The 19,090-nt window shown below is 35.4% G+C and overlaps 1 protein-coding gene across 1 annotated transcript; it reads right to left on the reverse strand.

The window, feature by feature from the left end:
- Window positions 1-4,003: 4,003 nt before the first annotated feature.
- LOC147078608 (UBX domain-containing protein 1) lies at window positions 4,004-8,204 on the reverse strand. The gene is made up of 5 exons (XM_085960247.1): window positions 8,033-8,204; window positions 5,766-6,204; window positions 5,411-5,595; window positions 4,669-4,967; window positions 4,004-4,240 (listed from the first exon to the last, which is right to left on the reverse strand). Exons 1-5 carry the CDS (start codon window positions 8,083-8,085, stop codon window positions 4,188-4,190), a joined length of 1,029 nt encoding a protein of 342 aa, XP_085816373.1. The 5' UTR covers window positions 8,086-8,204; the 3' UTR covers window positions 4,004-4,187.
- Between the last annotated feature and the right edge of the window lie 10,886 nt (window positions 8,205-19,090).

A 19,090-nucleotide genomic window follows, 5' to 3' on the forward strand; every position in this document is an offset into this window, starting at 1 on the left:
CGAAGGTAGACTGTTAGGATAGATCTGAAATAAATAGTGCACATGAGACATCTAACAATTATTATTGCCATACTATGATTTTCATGATGCATTCATATTTCATTATTGTCATTTATGAATCGTGGCAAGTGTAATAATTTTATGTAAATTTAATAAACCAAAAATGTAATAAATACTAATTGAAATAAAATTATTATCCCTAACCCAACACTTCATTGAATTCAGTAAAATCAATGACCATTTTCATGTCATAATAAAGAAATAAAAAATAAGCTGTCTCGAATCTACAAACTCGACACATCTTACTTAATGTACCTATTGATGTGTACACAAATGACCACAACAGTGGATTGCTTTGTGCTGACAATAAAATTGACCAAAGCATAGCGTGTTAGTTGCAGCTGTTAAAACTGCTTTAGTCATTAAATTGTCATATATTATGTATCAAGCTTCAAAGACTACTTTAAAATTAAATAGAGCATAATATATATATCTGTATATAATGTAGGTATATACTCAATGTTTCGTTTTCGTCTGTGATATTTTATTATGGTGTTTCTGTCATTTGACGGATAAGATGTATGCTTACCGTGAAAATTTGCCAGCTGTGTGCGAGATTTCTATCAATATAATGTAAAATGTAGTCAAACTCAAGAATTGTAAGCAACTAAAAACGCTTTTACAATAATTCACTGTTGTTTCAGATAAACCATAGACAATAGTGTATCTTTAAAATATAACAAGTCGAACTTGGTTATTACGAGGCAGATGGAACCGACTAAATTTGCTCATTATATCAGAGAATAGGTATTTTTAAATGAGTAGTCACATTACACAAAAAGTCGAAAATATAAAATTTTAAATTTTAATCCCCGAAACAAGCATGGCATTCATAAACCTTGGATTTTTCAACCATATGCGTGGATACTTTTTTATTATTGTCAGCGAAACACCAATTAGGTAGGTACTTAGACACTTAACTAGTGTCAGGAGTGTCGGTGTACTAGCGACATCCTGTCCGATCGGATTTTATTGCTTAGGGTCGAAATGTTTTTAAGCGATCGACACATTAACAGTATTTTAGCTAGGTATATCTGATAAGTTGCTCGTTATAAAAGTGATTATTCACATGTATTTAGAAAATCATAAACCAAAATGTCAACGAATGTTTCCTCATTACATCCGAGATCAACTGTATTTAAATGTATTTACAGATTACAGATTTTTGCTTTTGGTACATATAGTAATAGTTTCAACATTTTAAGAATGATATCATCCCTATATAGAGAATAACTTGATTACTTTTCTTGTTTAGTTAGCATCATATTTTTCTGCAAATTATGTGTTATTATAAGATAATATATTAAATATTATATCTTCTTTGAAGTAGTCTTGCTCTACAGCATGGGTTCTAAGCCCATGGGTTGCCAATTAAATAGTAAATTGAAAAAAAATATTGACTTTGATGTAAATAATAGTTTGAATAATGTTATGGAAATATGAACATTCTTCATATTATGGAATTTCATATTTATATTTAGGTATTCAACACAGGTTGGGTGTCAACACACGTTGAATGTAGAGCGAAGCTCTTACTACAATCGCTGTAATCCCGATAATTTGTGGCTTAGTATTTCATAATTATTCAAACAGATATAAGGGCTCATACGCACTAGCGGCAGGCCGCATCGCGGCTAGCCACGGCGGCTAACCGCGAGTCACGGTTATCTGCAATGCGGCTGACCACGGGGACAGCGGTTATGTTAGCGGCTAGCCGCAGTCAGTTTCAAAATGAACGTGACTTATCTTGGAGTTTTGTTAGCTAGCTTAGGATGTTTGAGAACCCAGATAGATCAAATTATAAATAATTGTCTGAACGGTTTTGGAACTAGGACACTTAAAGGACGGGCGAATCAACTGAGAATAGTTATAAAATTAAATGTATCGGAGATACATTTATTCCCCCCCTTGTTTGTTAGTACATCCATTTAATATTAATTTCAGAAATAAAATATTTGGGCGTTCATTCCAAAGGATCCAAAGGATTCCAGGATCCACTGCTTTACTATAATTCTTCTCATTTATTAGTGAGTACCTACTAATTTAATAGTTTTTTTAAATTAATTAAATTAAATATTTGGCACATTTCATGTTCCATAATATGCAAGGTCGTTTTTCTACATCGTGTATAAATTTTTCCGTGTCAAAATCTATATCGGAATAAGTTTTTAACAAAAACGGTCAGCCGTCGTCTAACCGCCTAGTGCGTAGCGCTCCGCGGTGCGGTAGACCGCATGCGGGCCGCGTTGTACATGACAACCGCCGCGGTAGCCAAACCGCTGAGATGTAGTGCGTATGGTGTAGGCACTTTGCATACAAAAAACGATAGGCGGCAGGCCGCATCGCATGGGCTCTGTCTATTTAATTTTTTGGATTATCAACTTAATCGACAGTGGCTAGTAATTTGAGTTTAAAGTGGGACGAGATAACTAACGAAATTTGTTTGTGCGGCCTGTCGATCACGGCTTCATAGAGCGAGATCTTGCTGAAGGCATAGAACCGGTTTTAATCATGTCGACCAACTCAAAATCATGTCATAACTCGGCTGAAAGTGTGACAGTTTCAGTATTCAATAATGGAAAGTGAAAGAAACAAATATGATTGGTATAATTTCAATAAGTACCGTAAATGAACCATCTTTGATAATTTTCAGGAAAGACAGAATACCTTATTTGTTACTTGAAATTTTAATACACCAGTCAAAGCGACTTTAAACAAAATGCGTCAAAAAAACCTACTTTTGAAACTTGGCTCATTTGTGGTATTGCAGTCACACCAACAATAATATATCTATCTACACATAAAATAAACAGAATAATTAAGTGTTTGTTAATTCGTAAGTAATAGATAATCCAGTGTGAAGAAGTGTATTGTTTGAGAATAAACAGACAGTAGTAAGTCAACACACATGTGATTATACCAAATATAATCCGTATGAAAACTATGTATATATAAGCATGAAAAATGTGATAATTGCAAAATCACATCGACTGTGGAAAGAAAAAAGGGCATAATCCACACAAATAAAATTTTACAGGGGGCACAGAAATGTTTTTGTTATGATTATCATTCAAAGTTAAAATACAAAATAGACAACCTTTAAGTGCACGATAATTAATAATTTGGTTTTTATCTAATCTAATATTAATTATTCAGTTAATTTAAAAAAAAAAACTAACAAAAACGATGGTAATGCTAGCTAAATTTATATAATAAATCGGCATTTGTAGCTTACATCCTTTGGACACAACGTGTATTAAGTTGTGTAGAACGTTATTATGCAATATAACTTATTTTGAAAAAAACTGAGGGTTACGCCCTTTATCTTTCTACAGTCAAATGTAATCATGTCATGATTGATAATCTACGTGTAAAATTTTATTTTATGATTGTTTTTAATGTGTTTTAGTTACCCTATTAAAAATGCCTTAGCCGGCTCTCACATTAAAACTTGTCTCGCCTAAAACGTGTAGAATACGTGGATGTGACATCATCGTTATTCCCGAAAGACACGTTGCCAAATGGAGCTCCGCAGATTGGTCGAATGCAACTGTTTCGTTTGAAAAAAACATCTGCTGTTGCAATCGACAAGTTGCATCCCTCTCGGGCTCTGAGTCGAAGACACATACAAACACCTACGAATTGGTCATTCCTATACCGGCACACCGATCCCCGCATTCAAATATCTATACGTTTCGAAGGCTACGCGCGACTGTCGCTAGGTAGATGTGTGCGGTCTTCACAAGCAACACTGGATCTCAGTTCTCGGAAGGTTTGTTTTATGGCTGTGCGGCGCATGAGACGAGTGTTGATGTGAGAGCCGGCTTATAAGCAAATGTGATATGGCGACTTGAAATAGGTTATTAACCTGTATTCTATAGGGTGATGAAAATAGTATATAAATGCAGAATATCTTAAAAAATAAAAAACAAGAAAACACAAGTTATAAATTTGATAAAAGTGTTGTGTATTGTAATAAATTTATTATTGGATGGATACATATTATTGACATCAAAACCAAACATCGTTTTGAGATGATGACGTCGCAGGGCTGCAACGACTTCAGGCCTATGATTAATATTACAGCTTACAAAATTGAAATAAGGTTTCCGAGATCCGCAGGCGCCTCATATAGGCTGGCCTACTTTAGATACTATGACAACAGCTGAAGGAGTTAGTCCTGGAAGAAAAGAAACGTGCCAGAAATTCATCAATCATCGTAATCTATGTGTCACTTTGCTTTTTTCACAAGGTGGTGGATTTTTAATATTATTTAGTATAATATTATTATTTAACTCAATTTAGAGAGTGCTTATGAGCAGATATTAATAAGGCCAATAGTTAAAATTTGTCGCAATTAAGCATGGCAGTCGTAGCATAGTTGTAATGCACAGGGCGCGAAACCCAAGAGCCCAATTCCTGCCGGGTGTCTTACCTTTTTCGAAAAAGATTTTTTCTATTGGCTATATTTTCTCATGAGTGTTTTCAGAATTATGTATATTCAATAATTAGAATGGCATATTCTTAAATCTTGTGAATTATTCGTTGAATAAAAGAAATAGTTGATAAAAAAAACACATGAATAATAAATCAATACTTCAGTCTTACCTAATGTGTCGAGGGGTTTTTCATAATCTTCTTCAACAAAAACTCTTCTGGGGAAAGTGGTCATCAGGCCAAAGTCTTTGTTGTGCATTTCGTTGATCTGCAGATAGAGGCGCACTGCGCTGAGTTGTTCCCGGGCTCCGAAGGTGTGAGTGATGGCGCGCCCATCAGGTAGGCGCAGTTGCAAACGAGCCGAAGTGGGTGCCACTGCAGCCACTCGGTTGGGAGAGGGGGGTGCGACGGTCGGCGGCGAAACAGTCACCGGTGGTTCGTCTCCTGGTTTTATACCTTGTGCTGCTAGCCTGAAATATGGGGTATTACATAAGATCTAAAATGATATACGTCGTGTTTGGCTGTTGGAATATGTAACTAAAAAGAATGATGGCTTATTTGAGATTAACTCTGATTCTTATTTAAACGAACATAACCTAAGCAAGGAACAAAACTGAGAAAAGGAGCTTGAGATAAATACTGACATGAAGATCACATGATTTCAATAGAAACAATGACGTAAGGATGTAGACACATCAATTCTTAGTAACAGAGACAGTAGGAATGGCTAGGGCACCTATTGAGAGGTTTAGAACCAACATAAACCTTAACTCAAGCTGCATTTTATTCCAGCAGTAGTTTCATCATTTCTGGTGTCGTGTATGGCTGCTGATAACCTATCATAGGATGTACTCAGCGTAGTTGCAGGATGCAATCGTTTTTAGATAAAATTACGACAAACGATAATACCCACCTTCGAGCTTCTTTGTCTGCAAGAATGTTTTGCCGTACTCGTTCTCTTGCTTTCTGGTCTTCTAATTTGTCTCTCCTCCTTTCTTCCATTACCTTCTGCATCTCCTGCTCTTGTAGACGGTGTTTGGCATCTTGCATGTCCTTACCCGACTTTATGCGAACCCGTTCTTTTTCTAATTCCTCCGCCTGAAACCAAACACCCATGAAATATTATTAGAATAATTTAAAAACGAAAGCATTTGATATTTGTATTACCGAAAATTGTTCACATCCAAAACAGATTGTTTGAAGAAATACAAGTCAAAGTATTTGATCACTATCCTACGACACACATTAATAATTAAGTACTTAGATACCTTTAATTTTTCTTCTCGTTCTTTCCGTTTCTGTTTCATTCGTTCCTCTAACTTTGCCAGCTGCTCTTTTTTCTCTTCCTCGGTCAGCGGTTTCTTTTCCTCCGTGGATTCGGAGAAATCACAATGTCCCGTTTTGGCGGCGTGATATTCTACTTCTGTCTGGCCGGCGAACAGTTTCCCGCATTCCCCGCACTTAATAGACTTGGCAATTTCGCCACCGGCCGAACTGTTGGCCGGGACCCCTGAGGAACCCGACGCTTCAGCATCAGAAGAGCCGGGGACCTCGGCGGGAGGGTCGCTCGTTGTGGCCGCAGCTGATGCCGTGGAAGGCGTGGATTCCGTGATGCACACCGCAGGGATTGGTTCATCTGCGTGGGCGAGGAGCCATTCCATCGCTGGTTCTACGCCTTTGTTGTTAGTTACAGCTAAGGCACGTTCACTGTCGAGAATAAAATATTCTTAGATTAAAATGAAGGACAGTAAATTATAGGAATACAACAGTTTAGTTAACTGGACGATGGTCATCTTGACGCTGTTAAAGATGAATGAAATTCACGAAGAAATACACATATGTTACAATTTGAAAAAGCAATTAGACAATCGAAATCTAATATAGAGGAAAAATTCAAGTTGACATAGGTTTTAATGTTCTTTGTAGTGATGTTAATTACACAATATTATTAATCATTTGGCAGTTATATTGAATTTTTGTAGAATATAGTGTATCAAGATAAAGTCTCTTACACATTGCTCCATTGTAAATAATATAGGTATGATAGTGCATTTTTTCCCCATAAAAACTAAATTATTGCATTGTAATTGTCACACAATTAAATTAAAAAATGTATCTATATTACCAAACTATGACAAGTCATAAATATTTTCTAGTTTACATAGGTAGTTTATAAATTTTAGACTACTCTGCACCATCTTCTTGGCTACGCTTCTAGGCGCTGTTGTCTACTAAATGGGAGTAGCTTGTTAGTTTATAATGGAAGTGCGGTTAAAAATGGGCGGAGCATGTTAGTTCATAGTTTTAATACGTAGCCAAGAACATGTTACTGATGAGTAATAGCGCCTGTATACATGCATGGATTTACTGGCAGCAATAGTGTGTATTTTAAACTATCGTGACAATAACTGTTTACACATAAAAGTGATGAGTCTCTCCAATCTCATTCTTCAAAATTAAGCGAGACGCGTTGTTGTCATTTTATGGTACTATTTGACAGGTCGTAAAAATAGGTTAACCTCAAAATGAGTCTGCACGGTGTAGCTGGTTTTTGTGTTGGCAGGTTCGCCACTATCGTTTTACTGCGCAGGTGCAGATCGAAAAAACCAAACTGTCGCATGAAAATTCAGAAGTTTCTGAACTTTTTTGATTCATGCATGCAATCTTGCAACTTGCATGACATGTGAATTTTCTTGTTATGGACACGATAATACGTACTGTCAGCAGTAAATCCATGCATGTATAAACAGGGTATTATGTTGGTTATTAGCTGTTTGAAATAGCGAGATAATATATATATTTCTTCACACATTTCATCCAACTTTAGTAGCGCCCAGATGGTTTGTTAGCTGTCCTCGGGTCGAATCATCCCAGACCCGTAAATTATTATGATACACCATTGATTTAAGGTAAATTATTATTTCTGCCATAAGACATTTGGACTTCCAGGGTGTGAAAGTATCTTAAAGGACCAGGGGGAACATCGGATGGGCGCTGCATGATGTGAGAATTAAATAATGCAGTAATCGAGGCGGGGATGTGAGTAATCTGGTTGAATTAAAACAGTAAGCATCTAAAAGAATCTAAAATTGAATATATATTTACTAATACTATTTAAGTATATGACATTTAATATAGTACTTAAATTTTAGTTTTTTTGTGAATTATGTCGTGCCATGTTTAAGGTTTTGTAATTTAAATACTAGATAGTTTTATGTGATTTGAAATACAGAAATAATAACAAAATATGTACTCAATTCGAATTTGTTTTTAAATGAATTGACGTCATGATTGCTTTTATAATGACTGGATAACGATGGCCTTACGTATCTTTAATATTGATTATTATTGAACAAGGTATACGATATCAAATGATTGATAAAATTATATCTATTGGGAATACAATCAAAATACTATTCACAATTTTATATAGGTACGCGAACGAACTGAAATATTTAAACACGATATGATAAATTTCCAAATATAAATTAATCAACCTAGATGTGCTATTAAAAAAATATATTTAAAAACTTACGCCTTTTCTCTTGAGAATCCCATCTCGATTAGTGTTTCTATTTCTTGCGTCATTGTTTCATAAATTAATATATTTTCTTACCGGCGTGCAAAAAGTCAAAAACCCTACCATTGGACAATTTCCATAGAAGTTTTGACAGCTGATGTAGTTTTATAAAATTTTCATTGTCTATGCTCACAGGTGGCAAAATCAGTGTTGCAATACTGTGAGAAAATATAAAACGTTTTAGGTCAAAGAGCTCAAAGATATAGACAGATACGGACAAATTAAGCGCCTCGGCGATAATATCGACCATTTTAGTATGTAATGTGTTTGATGATTGATTAGTGTTTTATTTATACTGTAATATAATTTGGTGTGAAATAGGTACATTATATTTTTTAAAATAAATATTGAAATATATTTGGTTCTGTAATTATGTGGATTTATTAGGAAGGTACCTACCTATATATTTTTCACCATATTATTTATATTATGATAGCAGTATGAAATAAATTAATGAAAGTTGAAATAGGTATATAATTATTTGATTTTCATAAAAAAATATTTTCAATTTCAATAAAACATTAACGTGTTTTGTCATATCTTGAAGCAAAATAGCGCAGAAGGCGATCTTTCAACATATTCATGGGAAAAATACCTCTTTAAATTGTATACCTATATAGTTTTATGATTCTCTTTTCTGTTGGTTGAAAAAGAATTATTGCATTTGGCAGAAACGTTGTATACTGACCAATTTAGTACATATTTCAATTATTCACCTTCTAATTGTAACGTCCATCGGAAAGAATCTGGCTACCCGTATCATAAAATTTTAAAGTTATATGCAGGGAACACAACATTAATGGAAACTGGTTTACCCTACTGGGTGTGGTATAACGATCTCGAATGTGGAAACATAAACACGTGTAAAAGAATGTGCTAGGTATTTTCAGTAGATACGTCTGTATCATAAAAATTATTATTATGCATTTTAGTTTGTCACGTTAATTTAACATGCTTTCAATCTTTAGGAACAGTCGACGCGGTTTTTTTTACTTGGGTTTTATGACAGTCAGGCCCATAACCTACCCTGCTTCAGAATTTTGGTCCATGACGTTGTATTTTACATTTCTATTTATTAATCTGTTCTGTGGTCATATGGTATGATAATGATGATCCGAATACAGTGACGTCCCTAGCCGCTCCATTTTTATACAATATCATCCTTTCGTAACTCCAATATCTAAGATGTTGTATGGATACATTTTAGATACTAACAAAATATATAGATACTTATCACTAAAATATACAAAATTAAAATTATAAATATTTTTTGCCAAAAGTGCGTTTTGTTACCTCGGTAATACAGTCTTACACATCATGAACCAGAAAAAAATACAGTCCTGTTAAACCTCCTATTTTCGTTATTACTAAGTTTTAGTAGCTATTTATATATAACCTATACGAAATAATTATCCTCTATTTGCCGCCCTTCGATTAACTGCCGCCCTCAATCTGCCTAACCCCACGGGACGGCACTGTCCAAATAGGTAGTTTTATTCATTTTTAGGTCTTATAAAAACTAAAATGTGAAATATTATAAAATTCATTGATTTTGAAACAAATACCCACCATAATACATAAGAACGATCTAAATATTTAAAATAATATAATAAGTTGACCGTCTAAAAGCTAAAAAATATGTACCTACCTACGATCATAATAAGCATCTTTTTCTAAAATATTATTTTAAACCATGTTTGATCCTAAGAAGATTATAATAATATTAACTATCGAGAAAAAAATGCCAATCCCTGGACCAGTCCCGGAATCCTGGGATCGAAATTTTGGCTCGGGATTGGATTCCCTATTTATGACCTAGTCAGCCAAATATGAAACTGTCGTAAAACGTATGAGACCATGGTGGAATCACGTTGTTGAAAGTGCTAAGCATTGTTTTTTCCCCCAATCTATCTCATTTTTTATTAATTTATGAGAAAAAATAAAATGAATTGGCAAGTAATAAATCAAACTTCATTCAAATTCAGTTTATTTTTAATGTAGTTACATGTTATTTAGTATTTTTTCTGTTATATTTTCGTTTTTATTTTATTTCCCATAAAAATTGATGAAAATTCAATCTCGAAAGTTTCGGGATTATGTTTACCAATCCCGGGATTCATAGGTACCGAAAATAGTTCGGGATCCCGGGAACCCGGGATTGGAATCCCTAGAATGGAGGATGTATTAACAGATTTTTTTTACGAATAATCGATATTAGTCACTAAAATTAGTAGGTGCATACTCTAGCTAGGCCTAAACATACATCGAAAAACACAATAATACATGGTTTCCCAAACTATGGGTCGCGAGCGAATATTCAGTGGGCCCTCGCCACTGTATACATGAATTTTAAAAAAATAGGAAGTGATAAATTTAATATTTCATTCAGCTTTTTATAATTCCTAAAAATTGAAATAAACTTAAGTTACGGAATATATTGTGATAAAATAATAATAATTTGAATTGCCAATGCACTACATATATAATACAGAAGTTCGCTGGTTATCCAGGGGAAAAGTACTGACACGATTAGTGGAATTGCGTAATGAAGTTACAATTTACTTGGAAGGAAAAACTGAATATATTAAACATCTACTGGACGAAGAATTCATTCTCAAGCTCACTTATTTTGCGGATATTTTTTTGAAATTAAACGAACTTAATTTGTATTTGCGAGGATCAAACGGATCAGACTTTTTTGCAGTTCACGATAAAATTCTAGCGTTCATGAAAAAGCTTATATTGTGGAAAAGTTGTATTGAGAATGGCAAGTATGATTGTTTTGAAACACTTGAAACTTTTATTATTGAAAATCAAGTGCAGCCTAAAATGAATGTACTGTCTGAAATTTCCAGTCATTTATCACTGTTAATAAATAACTTTGACGACAATTTTGGGGAAGAGATGAAAAAGTTTGATTCGTTGCGTTGGATTTGTAACCCATTTCAAGACGACTTACCAACTAGTATGTCAACAAAAGCAAGTGAAGAACTCATTTATTTATCAGAAGATACGTCACTGAAAAATAGTTTCAATCGTAAACAGTTAACGAAATTCTGGCTCTCAGTTGCTGATAATTATCCTTGCTTGTTCGATGAAGCTATGAAAGTCCTCCTCCTATTTACTACCTCATATCTATGTGAGGTCGGATTTTCGGCTATGGTTAACATTAAAACTAAATACCGAAATAAATTGGACATATCAAACTCACTGCGATTAAAAGTAACTAAAGTTGAAGTTAATGCTAAAACTGTAATGAAGAAAAATAAGAAACAAATACATCCTTCCCATTGAAATAACGTTGTAAAAAAACCTTGCAGGTGTAGGTATTTAAGTAATGATTTTTTTTATTTAAGCTGTGTTTCTTATTTCAACAGTCTTTTATTCATATTGGTAACACTTATAATTTTTTTTTTTTTAATTTCAATTAGGTAGAACAATTAATAAGACAGCATTAAGTAGTTCCACGACTCGCCACTAGGGAATCTGAGCATTACCAATATTTATGCCCTCTTTTCTTTAAGACTGCTAAGAGGTGGGTCCCAAGATTGGAAATTTTTGTTAGATGGGTCGGAGCGCAGTCAACTTTGGGAACCACTGCAATAATATATTGTGAATTTGCCAAACCCGTGATTCGAACCCGGACCACACGAAATATTTATACACACCAATAAACTTTAGGTATTTGGTGTGCATGAGTGCATGGAATAATTAATATATAATAAAAGTGTAAGACAAATAATTAATAATATTTTAAGAATGTTATTTAAGAATTTGTGTGTAAGAAACATCTGTTTTAAAAAAATATATATTTTGGGTTAATAATTCTTCGATTTGTCGCATATATACCAGTGTTGCACCTTGTCGTTACCCAATAATATACGTAGGTATCTAGTCATTTTAATTTTATATATTTAAACATAAAATTCTTTAAAAGCAATTGAATTTCATGATATATTATATTTATGCTATTACCACCCCTTGCGGTCATGGCCCCCACAAGGGGGGGTGTGGGGCTGACAGGGCTCTAGCCTGGGGGCCCGTCGTGGTCAGTTAAGTGAGTTATACATACACCACAAATTTGATTTAATAGTAAAAAAAGTCGCATGCGGGGCGGGGCTATTATAATATAGAAAGAATATTAATTATATAATGTGCGATGCAATTTGATGTGATATGAAGATTGATGCACAACTCAATAAATCAACTGGATTTATTTAAAAATACGAAAACCGCTAAAAATACACGAAAAACCCTTAATTTGACCTCAAAGAACCCTGGGGTACCGCGGAATACCATTTGGGGAACACTAATGTATAAAATCACACTGCCCTCACCTTTACGATAGGTAGGGGGGTGGTGTCGTTGCTTTAACTATACACAGTGTTCTAATTATTTGCTTTGTGCATTTCATTAAAAGTTGTAAGTAATTGTAATGAGACGATTTTTTGGTCATTCTATCAAGCGGTTGGCAACCTACACTGTCGAATACAAATACGTAGTTTAACCTTCAACATCAAAAAATATAATATACCTACCTAATACCGAAATCCCGGTATTGAAAATTCTGTCCGGGATTACAGTCCCTACTTCTAGCACAAACTTATAATAAATTCGCATTAACAAAAGTTATGATGAATAAATCAATGCACATATTCATTCCATGTCGTCATTTTCCAAGATCTTGAGGTGGTGTAAAGGCAATCACTTCGCAGGTTTTCGTGACTGCCGTTAATGTGAGGTCACTTCTTTATGGGGTGACTCACCTATTTTGCGAATAACTTTACAAAATAGCTGTCGTGTTTGTGTATAGACTGGACAGCGGCGTACCGAGGAAGAAATAAGAGCATACATTTTTTTAAAACCATGTCCGATTGAAGCTCATAAATGTTATAAAAAATAGATTTTTGTTTGTACTTGAAATTTAAGTTAGCGACTTGCTTAACCTTATTAGGTTCATACTCCGGTACAAACACACACTGAAAAACAACATGTGAATTTTAGAGACTAGGGATTCGGACCTGGGATCCACGACGTTATAAGCCCATATGGTAATCACTCGGTTATTGTATACATTACAAACAACTACTTATTACAAATTATCTAAAAACAGGGCCGATACAAACAGCAGCGCCGATTTTCTTTGACGCAATCGATTCATCAGAAGATATAAAAGGGGCCACAAAACAGCTTATACCGGTTATTCAATGATTAAATAATACCTGCCAAATCTGAAAAGATGCGTATTTTTCACAAATTAGTTATAAAATATTACCAGAAGCATAATAAAATCCGTGTAACTTTATTATCTTTTTTTTTTTTTTGCAATAGCTGAAGTCGCTTATTGTGCGAGTCTGATTGGGCCCAATCGGTGCAATCAGCCAATGACCGGGCCTGCATATTAAAGTGGACGGGAAGAGAACATCGCACTATCAGGCATAACTAAACAAATATTGTCGAGAATCTTCACCCAGATGGAGCCTTATAAGATTCCCCATAACAATCGCTGAAGGAAGTTTCAGTTTGATGTATTTCACTTTATATACAAAAAAATAACACTTGACGAGGGACAGATATTTTTTTTCAAACAGTGACAAAAACCGAACAGCCTACGTCATCTGTATGCTAGGGAAAATGCGTCTTTTCTCCTCTATTACTTAATGTAACTCTATCGTTACATAATGTAGACAGGGTCATTATTACTTCATTGATGTGCCATCTTACTGATGACATACGATATTATGAGCTATAAGAAAATTAATGTTCGCTAAATCATCCAAACAACTCTTTCGTTCTACCATTACTAATTGGAATCACATAAGTTTTTATAATTTCAAATTTTAAGGTTAAATTAGCAAATACGAGGGTGGGTCAATAAGTCCTTAGAAAAGCCGACAGGTGGCGCGACTAGTACTGTAAGCGGTTTGTTTTCATGCAGCGGCACTACCGATTCAGTATGCTGCGAAGTTTCAATCAGATTGGTCGGGTTGTTGTGTGTTTCTCGTACATTTAAAAAAAAAATTTGCTTGTGGAAAATGGAAAAATGGAAAATGGAGAAAATTGAGTTTAGATATGTTATTAAACATTTTAATATAAAAGGGTTAACAGCAAAGGAAATAAAAAATGAGTTGGATTTAGTTCACGGCATATCTGCTCCTTCACTTGCAACTATTTATAACTGGTTAAATGAATTTAAACGTGGTCGTACATCAACAAAGGATGAACCACGCTCAGGACGTCCTGTAGAGGTGACTACACCAGAAATGATCAATAAAATCCACGATATGGTGTTAAGTGACCGAAGATTAAAGTTGAGTGAGATAATTGAGGTTCCAGGGATCTCAAAAGGTAGCGTCATTTCTATTTTACATGACAAATTGGGCATGAAAAATATTTCTGCAAGATGGGTGCCGCGTTTGCTCACAGTCGACAATAAACGCAATAGGGTGGTGGCCTCTAAAGCCCTGTTGTCGCTCATGCAACGCAATCCGGATGAATTTTTTCGTCGCTTTGTGACTGTGGATGAAACATGGATACACCACTATACTCCCGAGATGAAAGAACAGTCAAAGCAGTGGATTGCGAAGGCAAACCATGTCCAAAGAAGGCGAAAACCGTAAAATCAGCTGGTAAGGTTATGGCTACTGTATTTTGGGATGCACGTGAAATTATTTTCGTTGACTATTTGGAAAAAGGAAAAACAATAACAGGGGATTATTATGCATCTTTATTGGACCAGCTAAAAAACGAAATTGAAGAAAAATGGCCTCATTTAAACAGGAAAAAAATCCTCTTTCATCAGGACAATGCCCGTGTTCACACATGTTTACGATCAATGGCTAAAATTGAAGAATTGAAGTTCGAATTGGTCGACCACCCACCGTATTCGCCAGATTTAGCCCCCAGTGACTTTTTCCTTTTCCCAAACTTAAAAAAATGGCTAAGTGGACAAGGTTTTTTTGCAAATGAAGAAGTCATCGATCGGACAAATGCTTATTTTGAGGACCTTCCGAAAACTTATTTTTCTGACGGTTTAAAAAAAATTGAGAAACGTCTAACCAAGTGTATTGAGCTCCAAGGAGATTATGTTGAGAAATAAAAAAAAAATACAAAAATAAAAACTGTTTTAATGCTTTTTTCTAAGGAATTATTGACCCACCCTCGTAGTAATATGACTGCAATGTTTTTTCTATTGTGTGTGCGGATTATCAACGCATCTGTGCAGGGTTGGTGTCATCAGGTGCGGTAAATTTACACCCCCCCCCCCACAAACACACACATATAATTTCTTTTTTAATGACAAAGTTTAAAATTTAAGTCAAAGTTCGACGAAAAAACACTGCTTTTTGGCACGAACACTTTGACCGTTTAAAAAATGTTATAAAAACTGTGATGTTTTCACAATAAAGACTACTATGATACTGTACTGACAATGTTTCTTGCAAGTTGAAACATGTCAAAGACTAAGAAAATATAATGTAGAGGACCCGGCACATACGTGGTCATTGCTAAACACTAAAATACGTATCTTTTTTTCGTATACCTACTTTGGCATGCAATAGAATGGGACGGATATGGTGATCCCTTCTTGAAACTTTCTTTTACAATATTTTTGTGTGAGGACATATTATTTTGGTAGAGGGAACATTGAATATGAGGTGTTTCATGTTGCTTTTGAATTCAACACATTTTGCCCGTGCGCTGTAAAAATTCCCGCACGCCTCTGGCAGTAGGTTAAAGTCATGAAAAACTTTTCTACATCAGCAAGGTCAGAAAATGAAGCGTCGTTTCTACATGACTGAGATTTTGCTGACTGATAACCTACACGATACCGCATTTTCCAGAAAGATAATAAATACAATACTTAAATTAATACAATAATAAATAAGATAATAAATACAATACTTAACTATACCTATTATTAATATTTATTCTATAGACAACACTTACCTATGAGTTGTGCTTTTTACCCAATATTTATGGTTCGCAATATGCATAATATAATACATTCGTAACTACATACCTAGACAAGGTTGTAATGTATTTTGATATCATTTATTTGAATTGTTTTTTTGCCTTCTAAATGCCTTTTTTGTCTTTGGTTTGATTTAAATACTATAGATTTCATATTTTAGCGGCTCTGACCGTGGCTGTAAAATAGATGATAGAATGTATAATTAATTTTGTTAATGTAGTTGTGTTATATTGTACTATGTTCACCTTTAATACAGACACATAAAGTTTTCCCGCCAAAACTCTGTAGTCATATTTCGTAGCTGTCAAAATCAAAATGTAATGACTGTGAATTTAATTAATAATCCCACAAAAGTTAATTGAATATTTTTTGCAAATATTTTTTACTAAAGTCCCGTCCCAATTTGTGCTTCATATCACGTGATTTAATAATAAGACAAAAAAATGATTTTCAATAAAAATCAATTAAGTACATTTTGATTTTGATAGCTACGAAATAGGACTACGGAGCATTGTCGCATTGCCTGTAGGTATTGGTTATACCAATATTAGTGTACTTGGTAGAGCGTCCATTTCTGAAACAGTGAGTCGCGGGTTCGATCCTGCGGTTGACAAAACATACATGTTTTTTTTTCAATATGTGTTTGATCCAGTACAATGAGCCAATGGGTTCAGCAAATCATCATGGATCATGATTTTTACCTTATTCGTTAATAAAACAGTGACTGCTTAAGGCTATACTTAAGTTGAGGCATGGTCTAAAAAGATCGTGGCTAAGCGATGCGCGGATTGTGCAAATGACGCGTGCCGAACGAAATATAATTTGTCATAAAAAATCAACATGCGTCCATTTAATGTTATGTTTATTGTTATATTATTATTAATAATAGTATATCCATTGACATGTTTTCTTTTTCAAGTACATAGGTAAAGCTTTTTAGTCATCTTTACACGATTTAAGAATATATTCATCCGACGCCATGACAAAAAAAAATCGACGTGCGCACACCTTGACTGTCGGTCTCCGATTGGCGACGGGTGCGAAATTTCGTCGCAACTACTGCTGAAAATTATTTGCCGTTTCACTGAAGTACGCTCTTAAGGCATTTTACGCCCCAGGCAGAAACATTGAGTTTGAGGGTCCACACCAAGAATTGCACAATTATTCATTATTCTACGCGTTAAAGCGTGTTTGAAAACAGATAAATACTGTCGTTTGAAATTTACAGGGGTTCCACAGGACTACAAATGTTATTAAAGAGTGCTGCAATGGCTATTGGTTATATTTTAATTGTTTGCTAAAGATTCGTTTCTTCTACAATAATTGAAGGGTACACGGGCAAAACAATAAATGTCACACAAAATTGAAGAAAGTGTAAAACAAATCATAGTCCTAAACACAGGTCCAAAAGTGGGAATGTCCCATGATGTGTAATGAAGTAACAAGGAATTTAAAACGTCAACTTTTATGTTACCGGTTGGCAGTTGGTATTTTCGAAGTGTGTTGAGTTTTTAATTTTTGTGCATTAAAATCTCCGACATATATGGAAACTGCAATACAAGTATTGCGAAAGATATTACAAAAAGTGGTTTTTTACCATCAATACAAAAACTAGGAATGTCCAATGTGTTCAAAAGTTAAATTGTTAATTAGGTACGACAACTTTTGGTTTTGTGACATTACTTGTTTTGCCCGTGTACCCTTCAATTAATGCCTACTCTAAATAGGTATGTAGTAGATTGTTATTCAAATGTTGAACGAGAGGTAGAAGAATTTTTGAAACCGTGAGTTGTGGTTCGAATACCGCATTCGGTATATTCACATATTTTTCTTACAATGTATGTTTGGATCCAGATTGAGCGAATGGAAAAATAATAATTTACGTATGCACAAATAAATATTCGAGAGGTGCCCAAGATCCACTCCGGATTATAGTCAATTCTGATGATAGTGAGTTAATTTAATGAATGGGTGCGGAATGGGTTTACAAAATTGAATTGAGTCATTCATTGAACACGTAGTATCGGAAAATAAGTAAGTAGTAATTTATCTAATCTAGTGAAGGATCGCACGCTACGTGATAATTATATCCGTTAACGCCTTTTCGAACATAATGATGTTCGTACAATGTAATAAAAACTCAATAGGGTTATGAAATAAGGGGCGTTGTTCTGTACCTATTGTGGGGTGGTATGGTGGCATTTCATGATACTTGACACTCAATGCGAATAAATCACGAATTTTATTACTCCGAAGCTTCTCGAGGGCTAAATTAGCGGAACACCTGTAAACGCAAGGCGGTGGAATCGCGGGGAGGGCGGGCGAGGTCCGAGCGGGGGTAGTCCGGTCGATAGCGGAGGGCGGGTGTAGGTCCGTCGAGGCGGCAATTGCCAGTCCGCTCTGTACCGGCGTCATGCCGCCACACGGCGCGACGCCTTGACCGCATGAATCGCCAGCGTCGGCCCGACACGTGCGAACCCAAGAATCCCGCGATGGAGGTCGCCTCCAGACAGAGCGCCCCGACTTCCAGGCGAACCTCATCCGCCTACCAGCTCAATCCTCTGTGGGAACGCGTCGTCAGAACTCGTCGTCTCCCAGCTGAAGTCGATCTCGCGGAGGTGTTCGATGCACTTCGTCGTCGGATGCGAGACCCAGAGCGCGAGGTCAGACAGCACGCGTTTCGAGTTCTAGCAGATCTCATTCCGGCTGTGAGATCGTCTCTGGATCTTCGCGTCGCACCGTTACTGCCGGATTTAGTTCTCAACTTAGGTCACCCTGCCCCGGCCGTTCGAAAAGGTGCTCTTGATGCTCTCGGGACGTATTTATCTCACAGCGAAAGAAAAGACATTGTGCTTACGGAATTATGCACGAAGTGTGTAGAGAAAAACTCGATTAACGATAAGTTCAGAGAAGATGTTACCGTTGGAGTAATCCTTTCATTACCGTCGCTTCTGTCTTTAGTTTTGCGACCTGAAGGTGATCATTCCGAATCCTCTGCGACTGTTGTTAGGGCGCTATCCTCAAAACTATTTCAAGTA

This window comes from Rhyacophila brunnea, unplaced genomic scaffold (genome assembly GCF_057557595.1).
Source record: "Rhyacophila brunnea isolate RB1 unplaced genomic scaffold, BYU_Rbru_1.0 scaffold_11, whole genome shotgun sequence".
Taxonomy (NCBI): domain Eukaryota; kingdom Metazoa; phylum Arthropoda; class Insecta; order Trichoptera; family Rhyacophilidae; genus Rhyacophila; species Rhyacophila brunnea.